The sequence below is a fragment of the Thermobia domestica genome, chromosome 5, assembly GCF_964235325.1.
Source record: "Thermobia domestica chromosome 5, izTheDome1.hap1.1, whole genome shotgun sequence".
NCBI classification, from domain to species: domain Eukaryota; kingdom Metazoa; phylum Arthropoda; class Insecta; order Zygentoma; family Lepismatidae; genus Thermobia; species Thermobia domestica.
In genome coordinates, this window is record NC_137458.1 from 299,490,003 (window position 1) to 299,515,763 (window position 25,761).

Consider the following 25,761-nt stretch of genomic DNA (forward strand, 5'->3'; position numbering starts at 1 on the left):
ATTTGCTTTTTGAAACCTGACCCCTGATAAGGAAGCAGTTCATGCCTAACACAGAAGCCTATTTACAGAATTTCACAAAACGTACTTTTTGGAAGCGTAAAAATGTTGGACAAAGTGTATGTCGAAACATAAATTGATTTTCAGTACGAAACACAATTCTTTAATTTCAAAGTCACGGACATATAAAATGATTCTCGTACAAAATCTGAAATATACGTATATCTGAAACTCCGAGGTAGCTTTGGTGCCATTCAACTCGGATTACAGAGAGATTACTGCATGCACATGAAACTCATAAGCTCCCGCCTATCTCAAAGTCACCCCCACCTCCTCAGCTTTTAAGTTAAAACAAACCAGTGTGTAAAATTTGCTGTAGGTCAATTGATCCATTTTCTTCGAACCGAATTAACTTCTTTGTTACAGCTTAAGAGGCTTCCTTACATTGTCAGAAAAATCGATAAAAGGATTTTCGTTTGTAGGTTGAAGAAGAGGATTCTTGAGAAGCGTTTTACTTTATTTTATTTTATTTTTTACGTCGAAGAAAAGAAAGCTATCGATTTCACTTTGACACGAACTACAGAAAGATTTAAACTTCGGGAAAAATTTCTCTTAGAAACTTGCTGTGTTTTATATTTAATGTTACACTTTCTCAGGGTGTTAGACTAACCAACTAATTTAGTGGCTAGTTGTTACTTATTATTATTATTATTTTAATTTCTACGTTCTACAACTCTGCCCCTTAGACTAAAGGATCCAATGAACAATAAATTACGATAATACCGTTTGACAAAATGCTGGAGAAAAATGTAATTCTTACAGAAATTTGAGCGCTGAATTCAAATATGAGGGACAATCAAAAGTTCCCGAAATTTCTTTGTAGGTATTTATTACTACAATATAGGTACACATTCCCTTATCGCCTTCAAAATAAGCTCTTTGAAAAAACACACACTAGTTTCACCGCTCTTGCCACTGCTGGAAACACCACTGAAAATCCTGTTTTGGTATGTTCCGAAGTTCAGCCATCGCGTTGGATCAGATGTCTTCCACGATGGAAAAACGACTCACAGAAACGAACATTCCCCTGTAATTGCCCGTGCTTACGGGTTTCTTTATCTTTTCTTACTGCGCAATAAATTTATTTTTGGTACAGTCCCTCGACGGGAGACATGGTCGCCATTGAGATATGTCCTCAAAACAGATAACGCATTCCAAGTCCGTTGAATAGTAGGCTGGCATGATGGAAACCACATAATCACAACGCCCAGTCGGTTAACTGAGTATTACCGTGACGTAATAGATGGAGATTACGTTTAACTTTAGATATACAGGGTCTGTCCTGAATGAAACCAGACTAGGGCTGTAGAACTGGATGTATTGAAAGTAACATAAATTACAACTAATAATCTTCAAAATAACATCCACCGGCATCTACACAGAGCTTCCAGCGATTCTGCCACTGTAGATAAGCTCCCTGGAACTCCTCTTGTGAAATGCTGTTCAGGGTCCTTGTAACAGACGCTTGAACATCTTCGATAGACTCGAATCGGCGTCCTTTGAGGTCTTGTTTTAGCCGGGGGAAGAGGAAAAAGTCACACGAGGACAAATCAGGGCTGTAGGGCGGTTGTGGAAGCGTAGAAAATTTTTCTTGTCCAAAACCTCCTGCACAATCCTTGCCGCGTGACTGGGCGCGTTGTCGTGGTGCAGGGTCCAGTTGTTGGCGATGTCTCTTCGAACGCGGTTGACCCGTCTGCGGAATCTTTCAGAACCTGGACGTAGAAAGTTGAGTTCACCGTCACTCCTTGTGAGACGAATTCCTTGTGGATGACGCCTTGAGCGTCGTGGAAAACGATGAGCATCGGTTTGACTTTTGACTTGCTCATCCGCGCGTTTTTTGGACGAGGAGACAGCAGCGTGTGCCACTCCGCGCTCTGCCATTTGCTCTCCGGGTCGTACTCGAAGACCCAAATTTCGTCCCCGGTGATGACATTTTGAAGAAAATTTGGGTCATCTTCCAAACGGTTGAGAAGGTCTTTCGTAATCGTCACTCTCAAGTCCCTGTTGACGTTGGTGACGACTTTGGGCACCAATTTGGCACAATTTTTTTGCATTCCAAGATTGTCCTTGACAATTTCCGTGCACTTGCGTTTTTGCCAAGTTGAGCTCATCGGCAATCATTCGGACACTTAAACGTCGATCGGTGTTTAAAAGAGTCCTTACCCATTCAACATTTAGTTCCGTTTTTGTTGTGGTTGGCGGATGACCTTTTTCTTCGTCCTTGACGCTCTCTCTGCCCTCCTTGAAGGCCTTATGCCAAACAAAAATCTGAGATCTTGTCATACACTCATCACCATACGCTGTCTTCAAATTTTCTAGTGTCTCCGTTCCCGATTTCCCTAGCCGAACACAAAATTTAATGTCGTAACGCTGCTCAAGCAACCGCGGCATTTCGCTTTGTTCCAAGGCACTCGCACATCGTCTCACTCAACACTCGATTCACACCGAACCACTGCTCGCAGCAGACTAAACACTTGTGCGTGGTGTTGCTACGGCCTTTCACTACCTCTTCCGGCAGTTAGTTTCACTGCGCGACGCGAGAGGGCGCCACATTAGAGCTAGTCTGGTTTCATGAAGGACAGACCCTGTATATATTGATGCGAGAAGTTAACCACCAGCAGCAAGGAGTATATAATCAGTTATGTTTTATTTCTATGTTCAATTTAACAAATAATTTTCTGAGTAATATTATTCCAATACGAATAAATTAATTCCTGAGATAGTAGGATTCTATTAAACAAAATTATGATACATCAATAATCATACAAAGATAATATACAATGAAAAGGTAATTATATACAATATTTATTAACAAATGAGCAGTAATGAAAAAAGAATAAACCCTGGGTTAGATTTAGTTTAGTTAGGTTGTCTGTAGAATTAATAAGACTGGACAATAAAAGTTGTCTTGCACCAGTAATCAATATACGCTTTCTTCATGAGTAGAATACCATGGACATTTAGTTGAATGAATTGTCTTCGAACCTTGATATGTGATACATGAATAGACACAGGTAAGCTAAATCGCCTTCGGAAAGATCGTAAAATTCTTTTAATAAACATTCTTATGTTAATAATTCACTAATTCTAATTCATCCATCACTCATATTTATATTTCATTTATAATAATAGCTTATGTTTATCATAAATATTCTTAAATCATTTTATATTCATAATAATCATTGTAGTACTGCGATTATTATTACCTATGTTACAAAATCATAAACGTTCTTTCTTTCAGGCATGAGATGTTAGCAACCGGTATCCTGGTATTTTAGTGCAAAGCTTGTGTATAATAACTATATATCATAATGTTAATAAACGGCGCATGATGCTATTCGTTTTTTATTCATTATTTGTTCAATCTTACACTCCTTAATATACGTATTTCTACAGATGTATTAAATGATGCAACCTGTATGACAACTAAACCTTTGATCGTTATTTGCTTGGTTGCAGGAGTGAACAGTTCAGAAAATTGAATTTTATACTATAGATTTTGAACGTAGTATTAAAGCGATTACATTTACATGAATTTTGAATTTAATATTTGTCCCTAGAGTTTCGAAGAAAAAGGGCAGAGCACCTAAATGTATTACTTACAGGTTCATGTTATTTAGAAGATTAACTTTCAAAACTTCAGAAAATCCTGCCTATTGTGTTGTATCAGTGTAGTTTTCTTCTTTTCTTATTTAGTTTCAAGAGATTCGGACCAAATTCCAAATTATATTTACACAGTCTCCTGGTGTAGATTAAGAATAACGTCATCTTAAAGAACTAATAACAAATATAATAGCTTTAACGAACAATGAGCAATACATTAACACATTTATGTAGGTGCAGGATTGTAATGCGTACACCAAATAGTATAGCATTACACCCCTCATCTACCATCTTACTCACCAGATTTAGCGCCACCAGATTTCTGCTTTTCCCCCAAGATCAAAAAGAGCCTCAAATGTAACCGTTTTTCCAGCGTAGAAGATAACCAAGCAAACGTGACGGTTGAACTTCGAAACATACCAAAATATGACTTTCAGTGGTGTTTCCAGCAATGGCAGAAGCGGTGGAACAAGTAAGTGTGTTCTCAAGGGGCCTACTTTGAAAGCGATTAAGTGAATATGTATCTATATCGTGATAATAAATAGTTACAAAAAAAAAAAAAAATCGGGAAATTTTTGACTGCCTCTAGTATATGTTTCTAATGATTTTGCACACAGAACAGTTTAGGTGTAATCAGGTTATAGGTTTATTTTAACGTTTTGATATAATTCTAAACATGATGTTCATATAGTGATAAGCATACTGATTGAAATTCAAGCAAAAAGCCTTAAACATTATCAGAAGGTAATATATCACGCAGTATTCCTTCTCACCGCAAAATTATGTCTTATCTCTTTTCCGTACTGAGAGTCCTTTTTATTTTTTAAAAAATCCAGCAATAGTCAGCTAACATAGTAGGAGTTCATTTCACTTCATATCGTTTCCCTATGGTAGCTGTCTTTTCATAAAATCTTTTCTTACGATCGTCCGACAAAATCACTGCAATTTTCTGGAAAGAAATCTAGATATGAATCCAAGAAATGTACTTTCAAGGACATGTTGCATTATAAGTTGTGATCATTTGATTCACAAATTCCTTGTATTTGAAGTCTTTTCAACTTCCATGGAAGTTTTGTGTTACTTTGTTAAAACATATCCATGCTAGATTCCTTTGTCTGTTAGGGATGCTTCAAAACTGCGATCCTGTATTGAAGTTGTCAAATTCGAAAACTCGCACATAACCATCTTTGATTTATAATTTGATAGACGATGAAATTTGTCAGGAAGATACGAAAATTATCTCCCTGTTGGATCCATTCCTTTACAAATTGTTTAATTAGGCCCAGTCTGATATGAAGATGGGAAGAGCAACCAACAGCTTCATAAAGTACGAACAGCTTCAAAAGCAACCAGATTTTGCTCTTGAATGATGAAGCAAATGATTGACGAAATGCACGTAAAATCTGAATTTTTGAAACTTCTTCATTTCTCGTACACAGAAAATTTTCCGAAAACATCAAATTACCTTGCACTCTCTGAAAACTCGGGAATTATTTTATAACTGTTTTGTGTAATGAAATGTATTAAATCCAAACACTTTAAAAAAAAAAAAAAATATTCATAATAGCTGTAAGATTGTAATGAAGTCTACCTTATTTTAAAATAAATTACCAACCCTACCCTACCATTAAAAATTTCAATTTATACAACAATAATCATAGATTTGGAAGCTGATGTGACTACCCATTACTACGGAAAATAAAATCTATTACAAATATCAGGCCGTTAAGAAAAAAAATGATCATAATATAGGGTTTAGATCATCAATTAGCGTCCTACCCATTATCTCGTCTAATTGCCAGTGTCCCTCCAACAAACCCACACCTAATAGCTAGTATTATTTCAGTCTTCTTTTCTCTCTGTCTCTGTCTGTCTCTCTCTTTTTATTTGGATCTCTAAGGATATTGATTGAAACCATGAAAATGCATGGCAACCTTACGTTATTTACCGAGCAGTAGTAGAACTTCTGTAGCTTACACAACACGCCAGGATACTGAATAATTCACTGGGATGAAGCATGTAATTTGAACACGGAATAAAAGCATATATTTCACGACTGTCATCGAAACAGTATTCACATTCACCATTACTGATCACTACAAATTCTATAATCAAGACAGTAATTTAAAAGACACATTATTTAAATGATTGTTTCAGCTGTCGACATTTCGTCCTCTGCAGTGTTATGGGAACATAATAGAAGACAGAAATGGTCTTAGCAGGGCCAACCATTAGCAATTTGCTGCCCTCTTCCTCCAGATAGAACAAATCTTAAAAGCCATGATTTTAAGTATGTTATCTCATCATGAATAATGAAGGGGAGGGAAAGGGACATTCGCACTCAGAAAGGCCTAAACACTATAAATACAATCTCATGTCTGTTTTCTTCTTTAAATAATAATCTATTATGTTAGTGAAAGATAAAGCAAACACACTTGCAGAGGAAAGATGGTAACCTTTTATATATATATATATATATATATATATATATATATATAATATATTATATATAGAATTCAACATCGAGCTTCAATTTCAATATATGAGTTTGCAACTTCAGTGCAACTAGCTCTTCTATCTTTATTTCTTGATTTTCCTTCTTTATCTGTTAAAAAATTAAAAAAAAAAACTTGTTTCTATCTTCAATGATTAGGAACTTGTTTGTGACAAAGACTAGTTTTCAAACCAAACTCTGATAACTAACTAAATGGAACAGGTGTTCGCTACTGTTCGACAATTGAGTTCTTGTATTTGACAACAACCAAGCAATTCATGCTGGGATCTGTTTGACCATTTGCTTTACCAGTGTCCATGTGACTTTAAACTAATGTGACCTAAACATGATTTATGAATGTAGTATTCAAATAGGTCAGCTTACTTGTTAGTAAATTTAACTATCATCATTATGAAGCTCCAACAAGAAGTCTTTATTTTAAATAATATAGTTATGACAGATTGTGGTGCCTCTCGAAAATTGCCGCCTCATACACACATGGTAGAGCTGCCTGGGTCTCTGAAGCATACACACTGGCACATTGCATGCTACTTTGAAGCACGGGGGTCACGGGGTCAATTGCCCTCGAGAACGACACATTTTAACCAATTACGAATGAAACTGAAACTATTTATGTCGGTAGTGAGTCTTCCCCTCCTCCCTTCCAAAGCAAAATTGGAAATGATCCTACTGATTCGAAGAGATATGTCTTTGCATTGATTTATTGTCGAACAGATACAGAATATCTGACTTGCCATATTTAAATTGAGAAATTCCAAGCAAATAAAAAGAAAAATCTGAACGGAACTGATTGTTCTGTCTATATTAAGGAATCCATATACAGAATCAGAATGTTTGTATGGCCACCATATATATATATATATATATATATATATATATGGTCACTACGAAAGTTTTGAGATACGCATTGTTGTGGCACAGTATTTGAATTCCAACAATTGCCTTCGCTAGTGGTATCCAGAGCAGAGAAGCGAAGCAAGTTTCAACTCGCCTCGCTTATTGGCGTGGCCGTATCGCCTTCACTTGTTTGTTGATGTGAGTAGTATTCGGCTGTCTAGAATGGAGCTCGAAAGGGAACATTTTCGGGCAATGATCCTTTACGATTTCAAAAGTGGTTTGAACGAGACACAAAGCCTTAACCGTTTGCAGGGGGCATTTGGGGACCTTGCTCCTTCTCGTGCTACAATTTTTCGGTAGTTTGGTGAATTCAGAAGATGCCAGACATCGCTTAAAGATGAAGAGAGAGCTGGACGTCCGGCAACAACTGTGTCAGATAAAAACATTGCCGCTGTGGAACAAATGATTCGAGAAAATCCTCGAAACACTTTCAAGGACATTGAATCTACAGTGAACATTGGATCACCAGCGGTAACAAAAATTTTTCATGATCATCTTCGGCTCAGGATGGTTTCATCTCGTTAGGTGCCTCACACTTTGACAGAACAGCAGAAGCGCATGCGTGTGGAATGGTGTGAAGAAATGCTTGCAAGATTTGATGTAGGCAATTCTCGACACGTCTTTGACATTGTTACTGGTGATGAGACTTGGATCTATCGATTTGACCCTGAAAATAAACGCCAGTCTACAGTTTGGATCTTTCCAGACGAAAATCCACCCAGGAAAGTGAAGCGACCGCGAAGTGTGGGGAAGAAGATGGTCGCAACTTTCTTGTCCAAATCTGGCTATGTTGCAACTGTTCCACTTGAAGAACAAAGGATTGTTACTGCTCAATGGTACACCACTGTTTGTCTAACAAGTGTTCCAGAAGCTTCGGGAACGGCGTCCAAGAACTGGATTGCGTGGGATCCTGCTTCATCATGACAACGCGTTCGCACACACGGCCAACATCACAATTCAGTTTTTAGAATCTACGGAGGTCAAACTTATGACTCATCCGCCGTAGAGCCCTGACCTGGCCCCGTGTGATTTTTTCTGTTCCCCAGGATCAAAGATCGCATGCGTGGGAAGAGATTTTGCAGCCCTGAAGAAGCTGTAGTGGCTTACGAGAATGAACTTTCAACACTTGAAGAAAAAGACTGGCAACACTGCTTCCAAAAGTGGTTTTCGAGGATGCAAAAGTGTGTACAGTGTAATGGTGAATACTTTGAGAAAATGTAAGTGTTAAATTGATGTTAAGTATGTAAGTTATTTCACATCTCAAAGCTTTCGTATTGACCCTCCTATATATATATATATATATATATATATATATATATATATATATATATATATATATATATATATATATATATATATATGAGAGAGAGAGAGAGAGAGAGAGAGAGAGAGAAAGAGATTGAAGAGAATCATGCGAAACGCACATTTATGTATGAATGGAGTTGTGTTTACAATAGGGATTAAGATTAAATAATTTCGCCTACACGTTTATGCAACTCGTAAATCTGAAATATTCTGCGGGTTGCATAATCACGTTACCCTTGAAAATGTTAACGGAGTGATTCCATTAACGAACTTGATCTAAATAATTATAGGAGGAAAAACTGTATATCCTTTAAACATAGCAACCAGCATTTCATTGTTACTGTGCAGGTTGCATATATGCTAGGGAATGCTAAAGATTTTAAACGGAACATGGATAGCCACCGTTACCCGTGAAGATGTTAATGGATTGACTCCATTAACGAGATAAGCTGTGATAATCGTTTTAACCGTGATTTAAAAAATCGTTCCCGTTGAAGTTATCGTGAAAAGTAACGAATCCTGTACGTACTAGCATTACAACCATATAAGGTACACAAGCATGATTCTAATACAGTATATCAAGCAGTGGGACACGCAACTGGAAAGTCCGGGTTTTAACCGCTCTTGGGTAAGTTATTATACAACGAAAATAAGCATTTAGTATATTAAGGTACTGTATACAAATTACAAACTACTGAAATGATATGGCCTTGGGAACCGAACCCCCACCTCCACAGATGAAGTTCAGCAAACGCTACTAATCTCAGACACGCTACTAATTTCAGGTTTAGGCAGATAAAATTGCTTACTTAAAAGTAATTGAACATGTGTTTCAAGTTTTCGAAAATTACATTTCTGAGGAGGAAAGTGGGTGCAACTTCTATAATGTTCTAATTTTTAATTTTGTATTCATAAAATGGCGAAAGTAAGAAAATGATTGAAGCACTTAAAGTAAATTTTGGAAAATGGCACTCGGATTGATTTGGGCATTTATTATTACATATTTTGATTGAAATGTGTGTCCTAAAAGAAAAAAAAGGTTAAAACTGACATTATTTTAGTGCCACTGTTTCTTGGTAGAGGAACAACAGAGATCCAAGTTTTGAGCCAGCATTTCTTAATATTTTCAATTTTTTTATCTACGTCTTAAAATCAAAAAGTTTTGATAAGAATTTATTACGTAAAAATCTTTTGAGCTCAGAAATATTAAACTTAACGAGAACCACTAAAAATATTGAAAACAAAAAACTTACTCCAGACATTAAATTCTTGTATAATTAATTAGATACTAAAATTGAAAGGATCGTACACTCACTGGGTCAGAGTGATCGTTGATGATTTCTGTTTGAATAAATGGATTAATGTTGTGCTCAATTAAGTTGTAGACCTGAAAGTGTGTCGGCGTTACGACGGCTCGGTGGTAGAGCACTCATCTCTGATGCAAAAGGTCCATGGTTCAATCCCAGGCCATATGAGTTTGTGCTGGACAATATCGTGACCAGTGGCGGATCCAAGCGGGGGGCTATAGGGGCTCAGGTATACACTGGATAAAATGGGCTTCAATCCTGCTTTACACTGGATAAAACGGCAAAATTTGGTTTAGCCCCCCCTGATCATATTCTGGATCCGCCCCTGATCGTGACCTTGAGTTTTCAAGATGTTCTCTCATTTCCTCTCACATTATAATTCCACTATTTCTTTTATAATAATTCACTTTCACTAATCATCTGAGTTCTTCAGTCGGAAACTATACGTGTGGAATGTTAACATATATTAACTGTACCACAGTACCCATACATATCGCTAAACTTACTAAAAATTTCTTAACCGTACTCATACATATAGCTAAGTTTACTAAAAATTTCTTAACTGTACTCATGCATGTCGCTAAGCTTACTAAAAATTTCTTAACTGTACTCATACATATAGCTAAGCTTACTAAAAATTTCTTAATTGCACTCATAAATATCGTTAAGCTGAATATGAGATTAATTTCAGATAAGAACTTTGTGATTTACTATATACGTCCTCAGACTCCACGAGGTCGCAATTCATATGCAGAGAATCGTTGCTCTCGACGGCGATGATAAAACTTTTAAGATAACAGAACCTGTTGGTTATTACTTATCCGCATATGAACCGACATCGAAGTCCGGATATAAGCATTCCAACTGAAGCAAGCTGTCAACAATCCATTGAACTTTTGTACCGAGACATTGCTGTCGTAGAAAGAGTAATCACATTCTTAGTCATAAATTATTATATAACACGGAATTTCCAGGAGCACTCATGCATGCATGGTTTGTTTCTTGTATATCCTGTTACAAGCATCTTCGACAACTGTTCAGATATTACCCTTTAACATGCATTGTCTCACTCAATTGGGATACCCGCATTAACATTCGAAGTTCAACCGACTCAGTCTACCCAAAGCATATTGTAACACATTTTCTGTAATGACATTAAAATTGAAACACTTTTATCTGCTTATAAGGCAACGCCAGACCATTTCATAAAGGAAGAGAAGGGGGAGAAACAGCCTCTTAACACACTTGATGCTCGGAAAGATTTAAACTATATCACAATTCTATATAACATGCACTGAGAGAAATAATTACAAAAAATAATTTTTCTTTACATCGAAATTGGAAACCAATTCTGATTAATTTGATTCTATCTTCAAAATTTCTAATGTTCAATGAACTGTGAACGCACAGTGGTAGGAATTTTATTAAATTATCATTTAAACAGCAGACTTAGTGTATAATAATAATAATAAATAATAGTTTGTAAGATGGACAGAACTAAACTAACTACAGTCATCTTATTATTCTAAATCATATTTAGTATTCATATTTCTTAAAACTCACAATCCTAGCCATCCCACTTCCACCCTAGCAAAATTAACATAATTCTCACAAACAGAATCTACATATAAAAAATGCAAGTGACTATGTTTGTAACTAAATAACTCGTGAAATATCCGACCGATCTCGATCAAATTTTTAACACAGATGAGTTTCGGGCCTGGGAGTGATGTTATTATTTCACTTTGACGATACAACGTAGAGGAAGGGGAGATACATAAAAATAAATAAATCTTCGTAACTCTTCAATCACGAGAGTGATCTCGATCAAATTTACCAGATAGATCAGGTTCGGGACTGGAAATTTTTTTTATCATTTCACTCTGACGGTGCAATTTACGGGAGGGGGAGATATTTAAGAATGATAGAAAATTACCGGTATTAGTATCAAATCCACTGTTTTCGGGGTCGCTGAGATGAACAGTGACATTTCCGATGCCGTTTAAATCGAAATTCAGCCCCCATTAGTACTCCTAAGGGTGGATAATAACACGTAAAAATAATTGAAAATGGCTTATATTAATGTCGAATTCATAGTATTTGGGGTCCCTAAGTTGATTGATGACAGTTTTGGTGCCATTTATATGCAAAATGAAAAGTATTCAACCCGTGCGTAGAACGGCCATTCTGCTAGTGATTTTAAAAAAATGTCTTTGACAATATGAAACTAAGTAACTTCCAAACGATGCAGATTCAATATAGAAACCGGAAGAGGCCAGTGTATCACTTCTCGTTTCAATAAAGAGACAACTTGGCGATATCGCTAATTTTACACTAATTATGTTATATCTTCAAACAGATAACAGATAGATAATCGAAATGTGGAACAAGAGCGCCCTAGACAATATTATTTTACATGAGATACCGTTATCATGACTCACTTATCTGCTTTCCATTTCCAGCTATTTATTTTCGCGTTTCTAAATGGCTGCAAACGGAAAGCTGAGACTCGCCATAACGGTACCTCATGCGAAATAATATTATCTAGGGCGCTCTTTTTCCACCTTTCGATTATCTTTTATCTATTTGAAGATATAACATAATTAGCGTAAAATTAGCGGTATTTTAATTTCGCAGTGATTAGGCCTCTTAAGACAGTGAATCTATACGAAACCGAAATTTCGCTACTTATTACCGTCCTTGCTCTAAGATGATGAGAAGTGAAATAGGAATTTGTAGCTGATCTCTGCAGTTTCTATGAGAAAGATAAAAGCACAGGAAAAAAATCTACCCTTGCGATACTGAATACATATGAGAAAGACTTTCCATTACGTACTACTTTTCTATGGGATCAATGTGGAAACCGGAGATTATATGTTTAGACCATTTCAGTTTGAATTAAGGAATAGGTGGTACCTTGATTCCCTATAATAATAATAATAAAAAAAAAGGCATGTCTCGCTACTACGGAGATCAATACTGAAACTGGAAATGAAAGCTGATTAATACAACATTCGGTTTTGACAGAGGATAAGTATGTAACTGAAACCTATTCTTGAGACGGTAAATGTGTTCCCCAAAACACTTCTCGCTATCTATTATCGTTTCTGTTCTGAAAACAGAAAGGCTGTTGTGGTATTAATGTAAAGCAAGATACTAGTGGATCTGTAGTAATGACAAGAATTGTCGAGCAGCTCACTGACATTACTTATGAATTTCAGCTAGTTGTCTCATCTAACAAACGTTCTAATGTCTAATCTACATAAGGAAAAGTAAAATAATACCTATTTGTAATATTCCATATCAGACTGTGAATTTTCAGTAAACAAATTGGCAATCTGGTATCAAAATTCAAAAAAGGTGGGAGGTGCTATATGAACATTTATTTACTTTTTATTTTTTTCTTTATCATCTTTTATGCACCTCATTTCTTTTTGAATGACACTGTAAATATTGTATATAAAGGTTTAGGATTTAACGTAAGTCTATTTCTTAGTAACATTATTTCTTAAGCTAACATATAATACTGCATAAGCTGAACCTTATTCTCTAATATGTTGATAATGTGGCAATCAGGAACAATAGGGCATATAGCCACTGAAGTGTCACACATCTGTTATAACAAGGTTTATTTTTACAATTTCCCTCTTGAATACAGGGTTAGGAAAGGAAATAGGACCATGTTTGGAACAACGAATCGACACTAAAAATCATTTGTCGATCTCTCTCACCGTTTTTGCTCTGATACTTGTCGACAAATGGACACAGGGAGGGTATAAACCGTTTTATAACACATCCCAAACTTATGCATAACATAGTGGAAGTCTAAAATTACTGAATCCCCTAAAATAAATTAGTCTAGAGTAAGATTCTCTCTAAAAACAAACAAATTAAGACAATCGAGCTTGGCTTAAGAAATGAAAACACATAGGGCCTTATGCAGAGTCATTTTGACGTATGATTAGCATCATACTAAAGCCCTAACTACTGCAGGAAAATGTTACTCGAACTCTTTAGTATGGTACTAATCACGCGTCAGAATGACTCTGCATAAGGGCCATATTTTCTGGAGAGGCAATTATTTATCTACCAATAACGATCATTCCTTACAAAGATCTTATCAAATATTCTCAAAGACCCAGTCTCTTGAGATACTCATTACTCACAGGGTTCACACCCAATTCTTCAGACAGGCGAGCACGGTGGCTCAGTGCTAGAGCGCTTATCTCTGGTGCGTAGCCTGGTTAAATCCCCGGCCAAGTAAGTTTGCGGTGAACATCTTGTCCGTGGGTTTTTTTTTCGGAGTACTCCTGTTTCCTCCCACTTTCTAATTCCAGCAATTCTTCTATCATAACGGACATAATCGTAGGACGTTAAACTGAAATATTTCATTTCTAATTCGCCTTCTATTATAGATCAATCTGTTACAATAACGTACAAAGGCTGAAACTGCTGAGGTGGCTAATGAAACATGAGGTACGATTTTTCTTCTGAAGGTGAGATATTACAAGAGGTGAGAAGGTGAACTGGCCAAGTGGACTTTTAATACATGATCTATGGGATAAATTATTGGAACAAATTGAAGTGAAAAAACAAGATTGAAAATATTTATATGTAATTTATATTCATATATTTAATATTATATATAGTTTAATATTGTATATAGTTATATAGAGTTTTATATATTGTTATATTTTATAGTTTTTGATAAAGTGAATACTTTCAAATATTTAGGATCAATATTAACAGACGAAAATCATATTCATGAAGAAATTAAATGTCGACTAAAAGCAGGGAATTCGTGTTACTATTCGGTTCAAAATCTCTTGTCGTCGCGAATTCTGTCGAGGAATTTGAAGCTTAAAATATATAAAACGATAATCATGCCTGTTGTTCTGTATGGTTGCGAAACATGGTCGCTTACTCTGAGGGAAGAACACAGACTGAAAGTATTTGAGAACAGGATCCTGAGAAGAATATTCGGACCCAAGAGGAACGAGAATGGGGAATGGCGGAAGCTTCATAACGAGGAACTACATAGTTTATACGGTTTACCCAACATTGTTAGGGTCGTCAAGTCTAGGAGGCTTAGATGGGCAGGTCATGTAGCTAGAATGGAAGAAAGTAGAAACGCTTTCAAAGTCTTGACTGGTAGACCCATAGGAAAACGACCATTAGGAAGACCTAGGCGCAGATGGGAGGATAATATTAAGATGGATCTCGCAGAGATAGGAATACAAAGTAGAAACTGGATCCAATTAGCTAAGGATAGAAGTCAGTGGAGAGCTTTTGTGAACGCGGCACTGAACCTCCGGGTTCCATAGGCCATAGAGTTAGTTAGTTATATTTTATAGTTTATTTTTATGTCTATATATATTTTTATATTGCTGTATTTATAATCAGTTGTATGTAGTATAGTCTGTTATTTATATCTAATAGGCATGAAAGGAAGATTAAGAAAAAGTTTTAAGGCAATTGGTCAAGTATAAACAACAGGTGTGTCTGGAAAAGATAAACACAGGTGGGAGGGTAATTAAGTCAGGGCAGGTGGCCGAAAGATGACGCCCGGGGAAGTACGACCCAGGTGGCTTCCCAATCACACATGGACTTTCACTTTAAGTATAAATATCTACACTCTAAGATATCTCTTTCACTTAGTGTCTGATGAAGACAACGTTAAGTTGTCGAAACCGTTACACTGTAATTTAGTTTTTAATAAACAAGTGTATATACTCTGGTCAGAAGAGTTTATTATTTCTTTAGTGAGATATTACTTCTGAAATACTACGTAAGACTTCTTTTAAAATATAATTCTGTATTTCAACACTTTTGGCATATTTCAATATTTCCTATTCTATTACGAGTTCCAATATTCTTGTAAAATACACTTAAAAACAAAGGAGCGAACGTGTACTTACCGTAATCATCAAAGCCAGAGGCCCCGCGTAGATGATCAAGCAGAATCCACCGATCATCAACCATGTAAAAATACCACGAATCACCCAGTTTCTCCATCTGTCAGAAGTATAAGCAAACACAAACCATTACATATTACTCCATACGGACTACAATCAAATTTTATTACAACCTTACATGACAAAGACGTGAACAACATTTTGTATATAGGCCTATATGGTACATATTTGGGAGGAAAATGACAAATTTTGCGTACATAATTCTCATATGAAAATAAGAAAATTTTGTCTTTCACTTTGCTGAAAGATACAGTTGTAAAGCTATAAAACGTGTGAAGATTTTGAGTCAAACAATGTTTCGAAAACTAACCAAGAGGAAACAAATTGACTTTGCACACATGTTCGAAACAAAACTTTCAGAAAAGTGCATCAAAGCTGATATGAAGTTTGTCCGGATTCCTTCTGATCAATTTTCGAGACAATGTACTCGACCGATACAAGTGCATGTGTCTGTAATATTTTATTTTTTGTTTGTTTGTTTCAAAACATCACCGACAACGTTTGGGAGATGATTCCTGAACCAAGATAAGACTTCCGCAATAATTTTAACAGAAGTAGTTGGTCAGTACTTCAAACTATATGGTCATAGCGAAATTCCCTCTATAAAAATTATTGCTCAAATACCTTAGGATTCCGAAGCATGGATTTTTGGATAGGGCACATATTATTTCCTAAGTGAAGTCTTGATCCGACTACGGCAGGTCCCACAGTTTTGGAGCTATGGACCTTTAAAGCTATTTTTTTTTATGTTGGCTGCCTATGACTCCGAAAGGAAGCATTTGTGCACCCAGGTTGGCCTATACTTTCTGTCTTATCTTGGTGTCAGGAATCACCTTCAAAACGTTATCGGTGTTTTTGAAACACCCTGTATATATACATAGGTCATCCAATATAATCGTTTCCCTAAGCTGTAAAAAATTTAAGGTACATTTGTAAATTCTTGTCTAGGTGGGTTCTTCCTCACCTTTCCACACAATTCCCATTGAGATTCAGGCTTTTGTGTCACCGTTCAAACCTTTTGCAAACAATCAGGGCTCTGGCTATTTAGCACTCACAATCCGCTTCACTTCTTTATCACCAGTTGGCAGGAGACCAGGTCACTTATGTCGAACCTGAACTCTTCTTCAGGGAAACGCAATTCGACATAAGCGAACTGGTCTCTTCTTGACGATAACGCCCGCCTCCACTCAGCATGCAAATAAGACACAAATAAAAAGGTGAGAACGGCTGCCCCAATTTACATATTGCATCTATGTAGGGCAGAGTTACTTCAATCTTTTTCCACTGTTAAAGTTTACAATGCAAGGTGAACGTTTCGAAATAGATGAAGAAGTGAAGTGGAGCGCTAAACAGCCAAAGCCCTGATTTTCTGCAAATAGGAAATTTTGCGGCCATATTGAAAACGGCGGCCCAAATCGAAAATTGTTTTCTACAAAAATTGTTTAGTTTTTCAAGGACCACCGAATGAGGTATGATTCAATACATGTTCCCACTTGAAAATTTTAAGTTGGCCCCTGGGCCCCCTTGAAAGTGGGCCCTGGGGGTTACCACAACAACACTATGTGATGTGTCCTATGACATTTTCCTGTCTAAGTTTTTGTTTCATTTTTTTTTTTTTTAATTATTCTCAGCCGTTTCGGACTTATAAGCACTGGACGTTTTATCTCAAACATCCTATATACAGTATATAGGTTCTGTATATATATAGTATATAGGTTGTGTGTAACAGGGTAAATATCTACTACATAATACTCTATGTCTATAGCTACGGAAAAATATACGTGAAAAGAACTCATGACATGTGGTAGACATATAGGAAAGGAGAGAATAAACATCATTATTAGCATTCCACTGATTCACCGAGTAAGTTATACACTTGCAAGGAATGGTCCGATGTCTATGTAATTTCGTTCACGTGCACATTATAGACAGATATGCAAATGATTAGAGTTGCAATGGTTTGTGACAGCTACAACGGTAACCTTATTATATGATTTTAATTCAGCGAGGAAATATACAACAAAGTATTACGATGGCAGTAGAAAGCAACAACGGGCAGGTTGCCAACGAGAGAAATGAAGTCTTAGAAAGATGGAAAGAATATGCTGAAGACTTATATGGGAGTAGGAATAGACTGTGTGGCCTAGATGCTGAAGTAGAAAATGAAGTGCGTGAGGATAATAAGAGGTTTAGTATTCTTCGAGATGATTTTGAAAAAGCTATATCCGAGATTAGGAATGGAAAGGCAAGCGAGGTAAATAATTAAGAATAAGGGAGACACCAGTAACAAAGAACTGTTCCGACTCTGCAATGAAACATATGAAACAGGAGAGTGCCCAAAAGACTTCCTGAAGATTATGATACTGTGTCCTAGGAAATCAGACCCAGAGAGATGTGAAGATTATAGAACTATCAGTGTCATATCGCATGGAGCAAAAAATTTGCTTCGAATACCAAACAGAAGGTTGTATGGAGGAACAAATGAAAAAGTTGAAGAGGAACAGTTCGGGTTCAGGAGAGATAAGGACATAAGAGATGCAATCGGATTATTAACAGTAATCAGTGAAAGGTTTATTAAAAAAGGGAAAGTGGGACAGGTTGTATTTATTGATCTAGAAAAAGTTTTTGACCCCATAAATTAGGAAGCGTTCCTGGGAGATCTAAGGAAGAGTGGATTGGAATGGAAAGATCGAGGACTCATAAGATACTTATTTATGAACCAACAAGTAAGTGTTAGGATAGGGGAGGAACTGAGAGAGGAAAGTACAATTGGAAGGGAAGTTCGACAGGGATGCTATCTCTCGCCAACATTATTTGATATCATATAAGCACAGTGAAAAAAGAGGAGTCTACATAGTTGTTATGTGACCTGTAAACTAATATAAATAATTCAGACAACATAGAACCTATTTATTTACAATTCAATTTGTAATCACAGTAGTACTTGGTCTAGAATGTAACCAAAATAAGGGGCGGTAAACACAATAGAAACCTATTGTATTTGTAATAGTGAAGCACCAGCGGGGTGCCCTGCAGACAATGGGTAGAAAGTATAGTTGTATAGAAATACACTATTGTTTAAATGACATATGATGACAGGTAATGGTTGTTGTACTATTGTATGTATAGTAGTGACACAAAAGAGAATAATAAAAGAGATACCTTGGGAAAATTAATGAACAATGCTAGCTTGTTATAAAGAATAATAAAAGAGAAACCTTGCAGGTGTATGTAAAGAGAAACCTTGCAGCTGTATGCGTTAAAGAATAATAATTTAGGTGTTGAACAATACCGGATTGTTATAAAAAGATTTTTAACCCGGCGGCGGCGGAAACGCGGACGCGGCGCGGGAAGGCGCGGGGGCGCGAACGGAAAATACCTGCGTGCGCGGGCGCGTGACGTCATTTGAAATTTTTATTTAAATATTGGTTTTAAAAAATAGACATGTATAGTTTTGTTAGCGATGGAGAACCGTCAGTTTGTAGAAGACGTTGATGTGAAGCATAAGTTAAACGCTGAGAATGAATATCCAGATTCTCCAGATTGTACATTTGATGAACATGAATTAGAAAGATATGAAAACGACAATATAAAAGTTTATACAAGTGATAGTGAGGCTGGAATAAATAATGAAGTGTATGAATTTTCGCAAGATAATTCACATTTTAAAGCGGAATCAAATGACGAAGTGGTATCAAATGTGGATACGCCGCCATGTTCACCTGATTTATCAGAATTAAGTTGGAACTGTGAATGTGGTGTTAACTATGTGGATGTGAACTGTGTAAGAGACTGCATTGCAAAATGGAAACCAAATGATTATTTAATATGCTATGCGTGCTATTGGCATGATACATGTGAATGGTCGCATGAATGTTTTTATTGTAATGAAGACGTTTTAGACATTCGTGTTTGGTCTGTGTTAGTGAATCCTCGTGTACAGGAGGAATTATTTGATATTTATGCAGAAACACATACAGTTATTACAACATTAACAAGAGATTATTTTAATATTACATTTGGTGAACTATCAGTAGATGTGAATGTACGCAAAGAACTTTTAAGTATTTTCCTTGAAAAAGACAGATCGAACGAGTATAGTGAAGTGTGTTAAGAAAACGTACTGTACATAATGTATTTCGAAAATAATTTTTGTGTATCATGTAGTGAAGAACATATTAGTGAAGTTTGTGTTTTAAAAACTATAAGTGCATACTTACGTTTTAATAATAATATTTCTTGTGAACAATGCTTGCTGCATCTTGAACATCAATGTTTATTTCACGATGATATTGGAACTTTTGCTGTAAGATATTTATCGAACGACATAACTGTTATTGATTTATATGAAGTGTTTGAAGAACACCATAGTGAAATTTCAAGTATAAACTTTATACGCAAAGTGCGTGATTGTTTAAAGAACACTGAATTTGTTGGACAAATTATACCATTTTTCTTAGAACGTAAACATAAAATTTCACCATGTGCTAATGAATACATTATTGACATACAAGGTTTTAAGATTTCAAATCATGAATTTATTATACGTGAATTTTGTTTAACTGCGTGTGATGATACAGTAAATTTGCATTGTTTAATAAAATCACCAGTAGAATACAATATACTTCCATTAGGATGTCAAAAACAAATTGAATGGTTAACATTAAACTTACATGGATTAACTTGGAATGATAAATGCGGTTATACTGTATCACACATACGTAACCTTATATATCAACTTTGTAAACAAGATGCAACCTTTTATTGTAAAGGTGCAGAAAAAACACTTTGGATTAAAAATATTTTTGCACTAGCTAATGTTATTGATTTGGAAAGTAAACAGTGTCCACCATTAAACACAATGCATGCAAATGTATTTAATGATTATTGTGCTTTTCATGAACAAAATATTAAACTTGAGAAAAAATCAGGATGTGCATTTCGTAATGCACAACAGTTATGTTATTGGTGGAAGTTTCAACGTACTATAACATTAACTAATGCATTTGCAAAGTTGTAAAAAGGATATGATATGTTCTTGTAAATAAAAATACAAGATTTTCAATTGTAAATAAAAAATTTTATTAAACTAATCTACTTGTTTTTTCTTTTTCATTATATTGCTTACATGATTGAATACAATTTTATCATTTTGTTTAAGATTATTTTTTTTGAACAAATTTAAACATTTGTTAAAGCTTTTCTTTCGTACAATATGATGCAGAAAGTACAACACAAATTGTCCACACAAGATTGAATTATCATCTTGATATGCGGAACTATTTGTAAAATATATTTTACAATTTTTATTTAAAAAAGTTTTTATTTCTTTTGGAAATGGTAATGCTAGGCTATCGAAGTAGTATCCTCTTTGATTTTCATCAATGAATACACACACCCAATGTGTGCCACCTGAAGATGAATTGCTTAAATTTATAATAAGTCCAGCCGGTGATTGTACAGTTTTTGGTATTCTATCAATAGGATAAATGCCATGCACATTTGCACAAGTAACTTTATCACGAAGTAACACTTTTATTAAATCATCCGTGTACATAACTTTTGTTTTTTAAATTCACATCACTTTACATCACTTTATACGCGTATATGTTGGAAGACCTAGTGGAGTATATGGAATATTCTCATAAAACGAAATAATATGTTTAAAATATTCATGACAGAGTTTTTTATAACTTTTCCAATATCGATGAATGGTGCTAACGCATAAAAAATACTTTTGACAAACTTCATAGTATGATACCTTGCAACTCTGAATAATCAAGCAAAAATATTACAATATATAATGTTTAACACACTTTGTACCAGTAGGACACATGTAATTCATATGCTTAGAAGTGAACAGTTATACTTCTTTTATTAAAATGATACTTTTAAAAAGTATTATCAGTATATATATTTCTATCTTTATCAATTTGAATTAAAGAATCAAACTGGGCGTAAACAATACATGTTATAGGCTCAGTTAAATTTTCAGAAAAGGAAACTTTAATATTTACAGGTGCATCACGCACAAGGTCCCAAGTACAATCATCTAATGTTGCTGTAGGTGATAGAATAAATGCATAAAGAGTATATCCGTGTGGATATTCTTCAGGAGTAATAGTATGTGCATCATCTTTATAATATAAACCAGTACCGGAAAACAGAAAATGGTAACTTAGAAGGTACAAATTGTTTTTAAAATCGGGGGTGAGGGGACTGGGAGGAAAAGATTTTGATCCAACTTGTAGTTGCAGTTTGTTAACGTTAAAGTGTTGAAAATGAAATGGATTTAGTTCAGATTTTCCATTAAATGCCGAATTGGAAACAAACCCGATAACAACACCTTTAGGTACGTTACCCAGAAAAATATTATCAAGATTGTATGAATTAACGTTTGCAGGAATAGTATATGATCTTGTTTGTACTCTTGTAAGGGGATATTTTGCTGTTTCATGATTCATATTAGTATTGATTTCCATTGCCAAATGAGGTGCAACATCAATGCGACGTATATGTAGAGTAACATCTTCAAGTTTTACTTTATAAGAAGTATTTGCAGGAGATAATAAACAAAAAGCATCTTTACTACGATGTAATTTTATACGAAGACCTACTTTATTTACAAGTGCTCTTGGTAATCCAGCAATATCTGTATACAGACGACCATACATTTCAAACGATTTACTATTTTTAATATAATTAGCACGTTGTTGAAAACCTACATTAGCATTACCAATGCTATCAAATTGTTTAGCGGTATCTTTATACCACATACCTAATTTCAAATGTGTATCAGAAGCATCACGGGAATAATTTAATAATGTTTCAAGGTACGCACGATAAGGATAAAATCCTGATGAAGAAGTAATTAATTTATCATTTAATGAAATGTCAATTTGACTAAATAATGAATGTAGGAAATTATTTGTTGGTGCTACAACATCAGTGTCAGCTAATGGTGTATCATCAGGTTTTGTAATTTTACAACGTACGTAAAGATAAAGATATGCAGTATGAATAAATTCTCCTGTTTCACCGGGAATAAAAAATTCAATAGGTCCATCAGAACTTAATGTTGAAATTGGACGGTATTCAGCATTAAAGCAAGATTCAATTGCGGTTTGTGTCATTGGAGTACTAAATAAATCGAAATCGTTAGTACAGCATTCCACACTGTTTGAATTAAGTAGTGCCATTATGAAAATATATCTGTAACACGACTTATTTTTCTTTTTACTTTTCTTTTGCTTTTGCTTTTGCTTTTGTTTGTATGCTTACGTTTAGTTGGAGGTCCAAAACGAACAATTGCAGGAGCTTTACGCTTGCGTGGCCGTCTCTTACCACTTCCAGTTAATAACTGACCAACTTTGTTAACAGCTTTTGTCTTTAATGTTTCACCAGCTTCTTTTACACGCGCACGAACAGATTCTTTAAATGGTTTATCTTCTAATACATCACCCGCTACTTGTATTCCCGTTTGTAATGCTTGTCGACCTAAAGTTTTTGCACCCTGTTTAAGAAATGGTAATGCAAAACGAAATAATCCTTGGAAAAAACTACCTATACCATGTCCCCGTTGATATACAGGTCCTGAAAAGTATGGGATACCATGTCCGTATTGTCGTCTAAATTTCATTTTTAAAATATCATTAATTAATTACTTTTTATTAGGAGAGCGCTTAAAATGAAGTGTAACACTTAGTGTCCCAGAACGAAATGGCAAATTTCGTCCTGCATGGTCTTTTAATAGTATTTCAATACTGTTAAATGAAAACTTTGCAAGTGGAAGATAATGAATATCTTGAAATGTTAATGTTTTTACTTTACCGTATTTTACATTTGATGTTGTTGCAATACGTAATAAAGGTGCTTTTGTATCACCTAAAAACTGATATTGTATGATATCAGTATAAATAAAAATTTGATGAGGATATCCAATATCAACATACGGTTGTTTAAATCCACGTTTATACAAAACAAGATCTTTATGTTGACGAAGTCCTAATTGCATTGCTAATGTTGCTGATAATAAGGCATATTCAACACGATCACTACAATCTACTTGTACAATATTTGATAAAGAAAATTTTATATCTTTTGATATTTTATTTAATTCATCAATAATATGATGTGCAGAGTGATAATATCCACTTACAATTTTACCTTTTTGTGCTTCTTCATTTTTTATTTTATACCACATAACATTTTCTCCATCGTTAACATTATAACATGTTAAAGGAACATGTAATTCACTTAATCCTACATGCCAATCGGTTTCTGATAATTGAATATTATTTTTTAGTTGATTAATAAAATGTGTTGGACTATTTGTAGGATATACATCAGTACTTGCGTTTGATACAAGTGTAATGTAAAAACTATCATCAATACTTTCAGAAATCATTTTCGTTTAAAGTGAAGTGTTAAGTTTGAAGTTCCAAATTGAAATGGCAATTTTAAACCGTGCTCATCTTTTAAGTTTACTTCAATCGTGTTAAAATAAGATTTTACAACTTTAACATATTGTGGTGTGTGAAATAGAAAACATTTTACATCTCCGTGCTCAATATTATAAGCACTAACTTTACGAAGTACTGGTCCAATATTTTCTGGTTGTTTTACAATATCAACACAAACATTAAAAACGTTTGGTATATTATATTCTAAATTGCATGGAAATTTTGCACGTGTTACGGTTGGAACATCTTCATTAACTGGTTTTACAAAAACAGCATCTGTAAACTCTGTTGTATTTTCATTTATAAATCCCAGTAAATGTTGCAATCCGCGTGTCATTCCAATAACACAAAAATCTTTTAATTTTAAAGAATGTCTAATTCCAACTTGATTTTTATTTTTATAATATTTTAACATGCGTAATTCTTCAGGAATCATTTCTAAAATGGATGTAATAGAAGTATAGTATCCTGGTGTAATATCAACATGTACAATTTCAAGTTCATCATTAACGATGGTTTCAATTACAATTTTTTCATTTTTACCTACATTATAAAAACTAAAAGGAACATTAAGTTGTGTTAATGCAACATACCATTCTCCTTCACTTAAGTGAATAGGTTGTGCTAACTTTACTATAAATGAAGAAGTTGTATTATCAGTAAAAATTTCACTACTAGCATTTGAAGGAAGAGTCACATAGAAATCATGTTCTATCATTGAACTCATTTTGAAGACTGAACAGAATTTGTTTTAATCCATGAATTCATACTTGATGGATATCCCAACCACTTTACATACATCATATCTTTTTTTCGTTTTAGTACTTTTTCAATTAAAAATGTTTTGTTTGAATTTACATTTACTTTTTGTAATTCTTCTGTGTAAAATATTCCTTTAATTTCCTCATCATTCCAATCTTTTAATTTATATGTAATAGGATTTGTCGGAATACATTTATCAACAATAAAAATTTCTTGTGACCATTTTGGTAAATATCCCTTTTCTAATTTATGTTTATATTTACTAACACGCACATAATCACCAGGCTGAAATTTACATGTTAATTTGTTTTTATTCGTTTTATCACCGTACAACGTATTCAAAACTTGATCAACATTAGAGTAATTTACATTGGCTGGTGCCATTTTAATACTACTATGATACGAATGATTATAATTTTTTACAAATTGATCTAACACATCTATATAACGGTATGTATTTTTAGCCGTAAAATAACGATACAATTTTTCTTTTAATGTTCTTATAAACCGTTCAGCTAATGCACATTTAATTTCTGAATGTACACTATAATGATTAATTTCGTATTCTTTAAATAAACGTTTTACATGTCGATTATAAAATTCTGTACCTAAATCCGTTTGTACATTAAACACAGGTAGTTTAAAATTTTTAAAAATTTTTTTGATTGCTTTTGACATTTCAGGACCTGTTTTTGTTTTTAAGGGAACACAATACGCATACCGTGAAAAAATATCGATACAACATAATATATACTTATAATTTTTGTTATACTTGGCAATATTTTGCATATCTGCTAAATCCATTTGTAATGTTTCATTTGGTGCACTAACATAATATTGTTTACGTTCAAACACTTTACGTGCTGGTGCATGTAATG

General features: G+C 34.6%; 1 protein-coding gene across 1 annotated transcript in view; it reads right to left on the reverse strand.

Annotated features, from left to right (window-relative positions):
- Cds (CDP-diacylglycerol synthase) overlaps window positions 1–25,761 on the reverse strand; it is a gene marked incomplete in the record, with an annotated part of 193,108 nt that overhangs the window by 129,463 nt on the left and 37,884 nt on the right. The window contains 1 exon segment of the mRNA XM_081760359.1: window positions 15,603–15,699. Within this exon segment, the coding sequence (XP_081616485.1) occupies window positions 15,603–15,699 (97 nt within the window).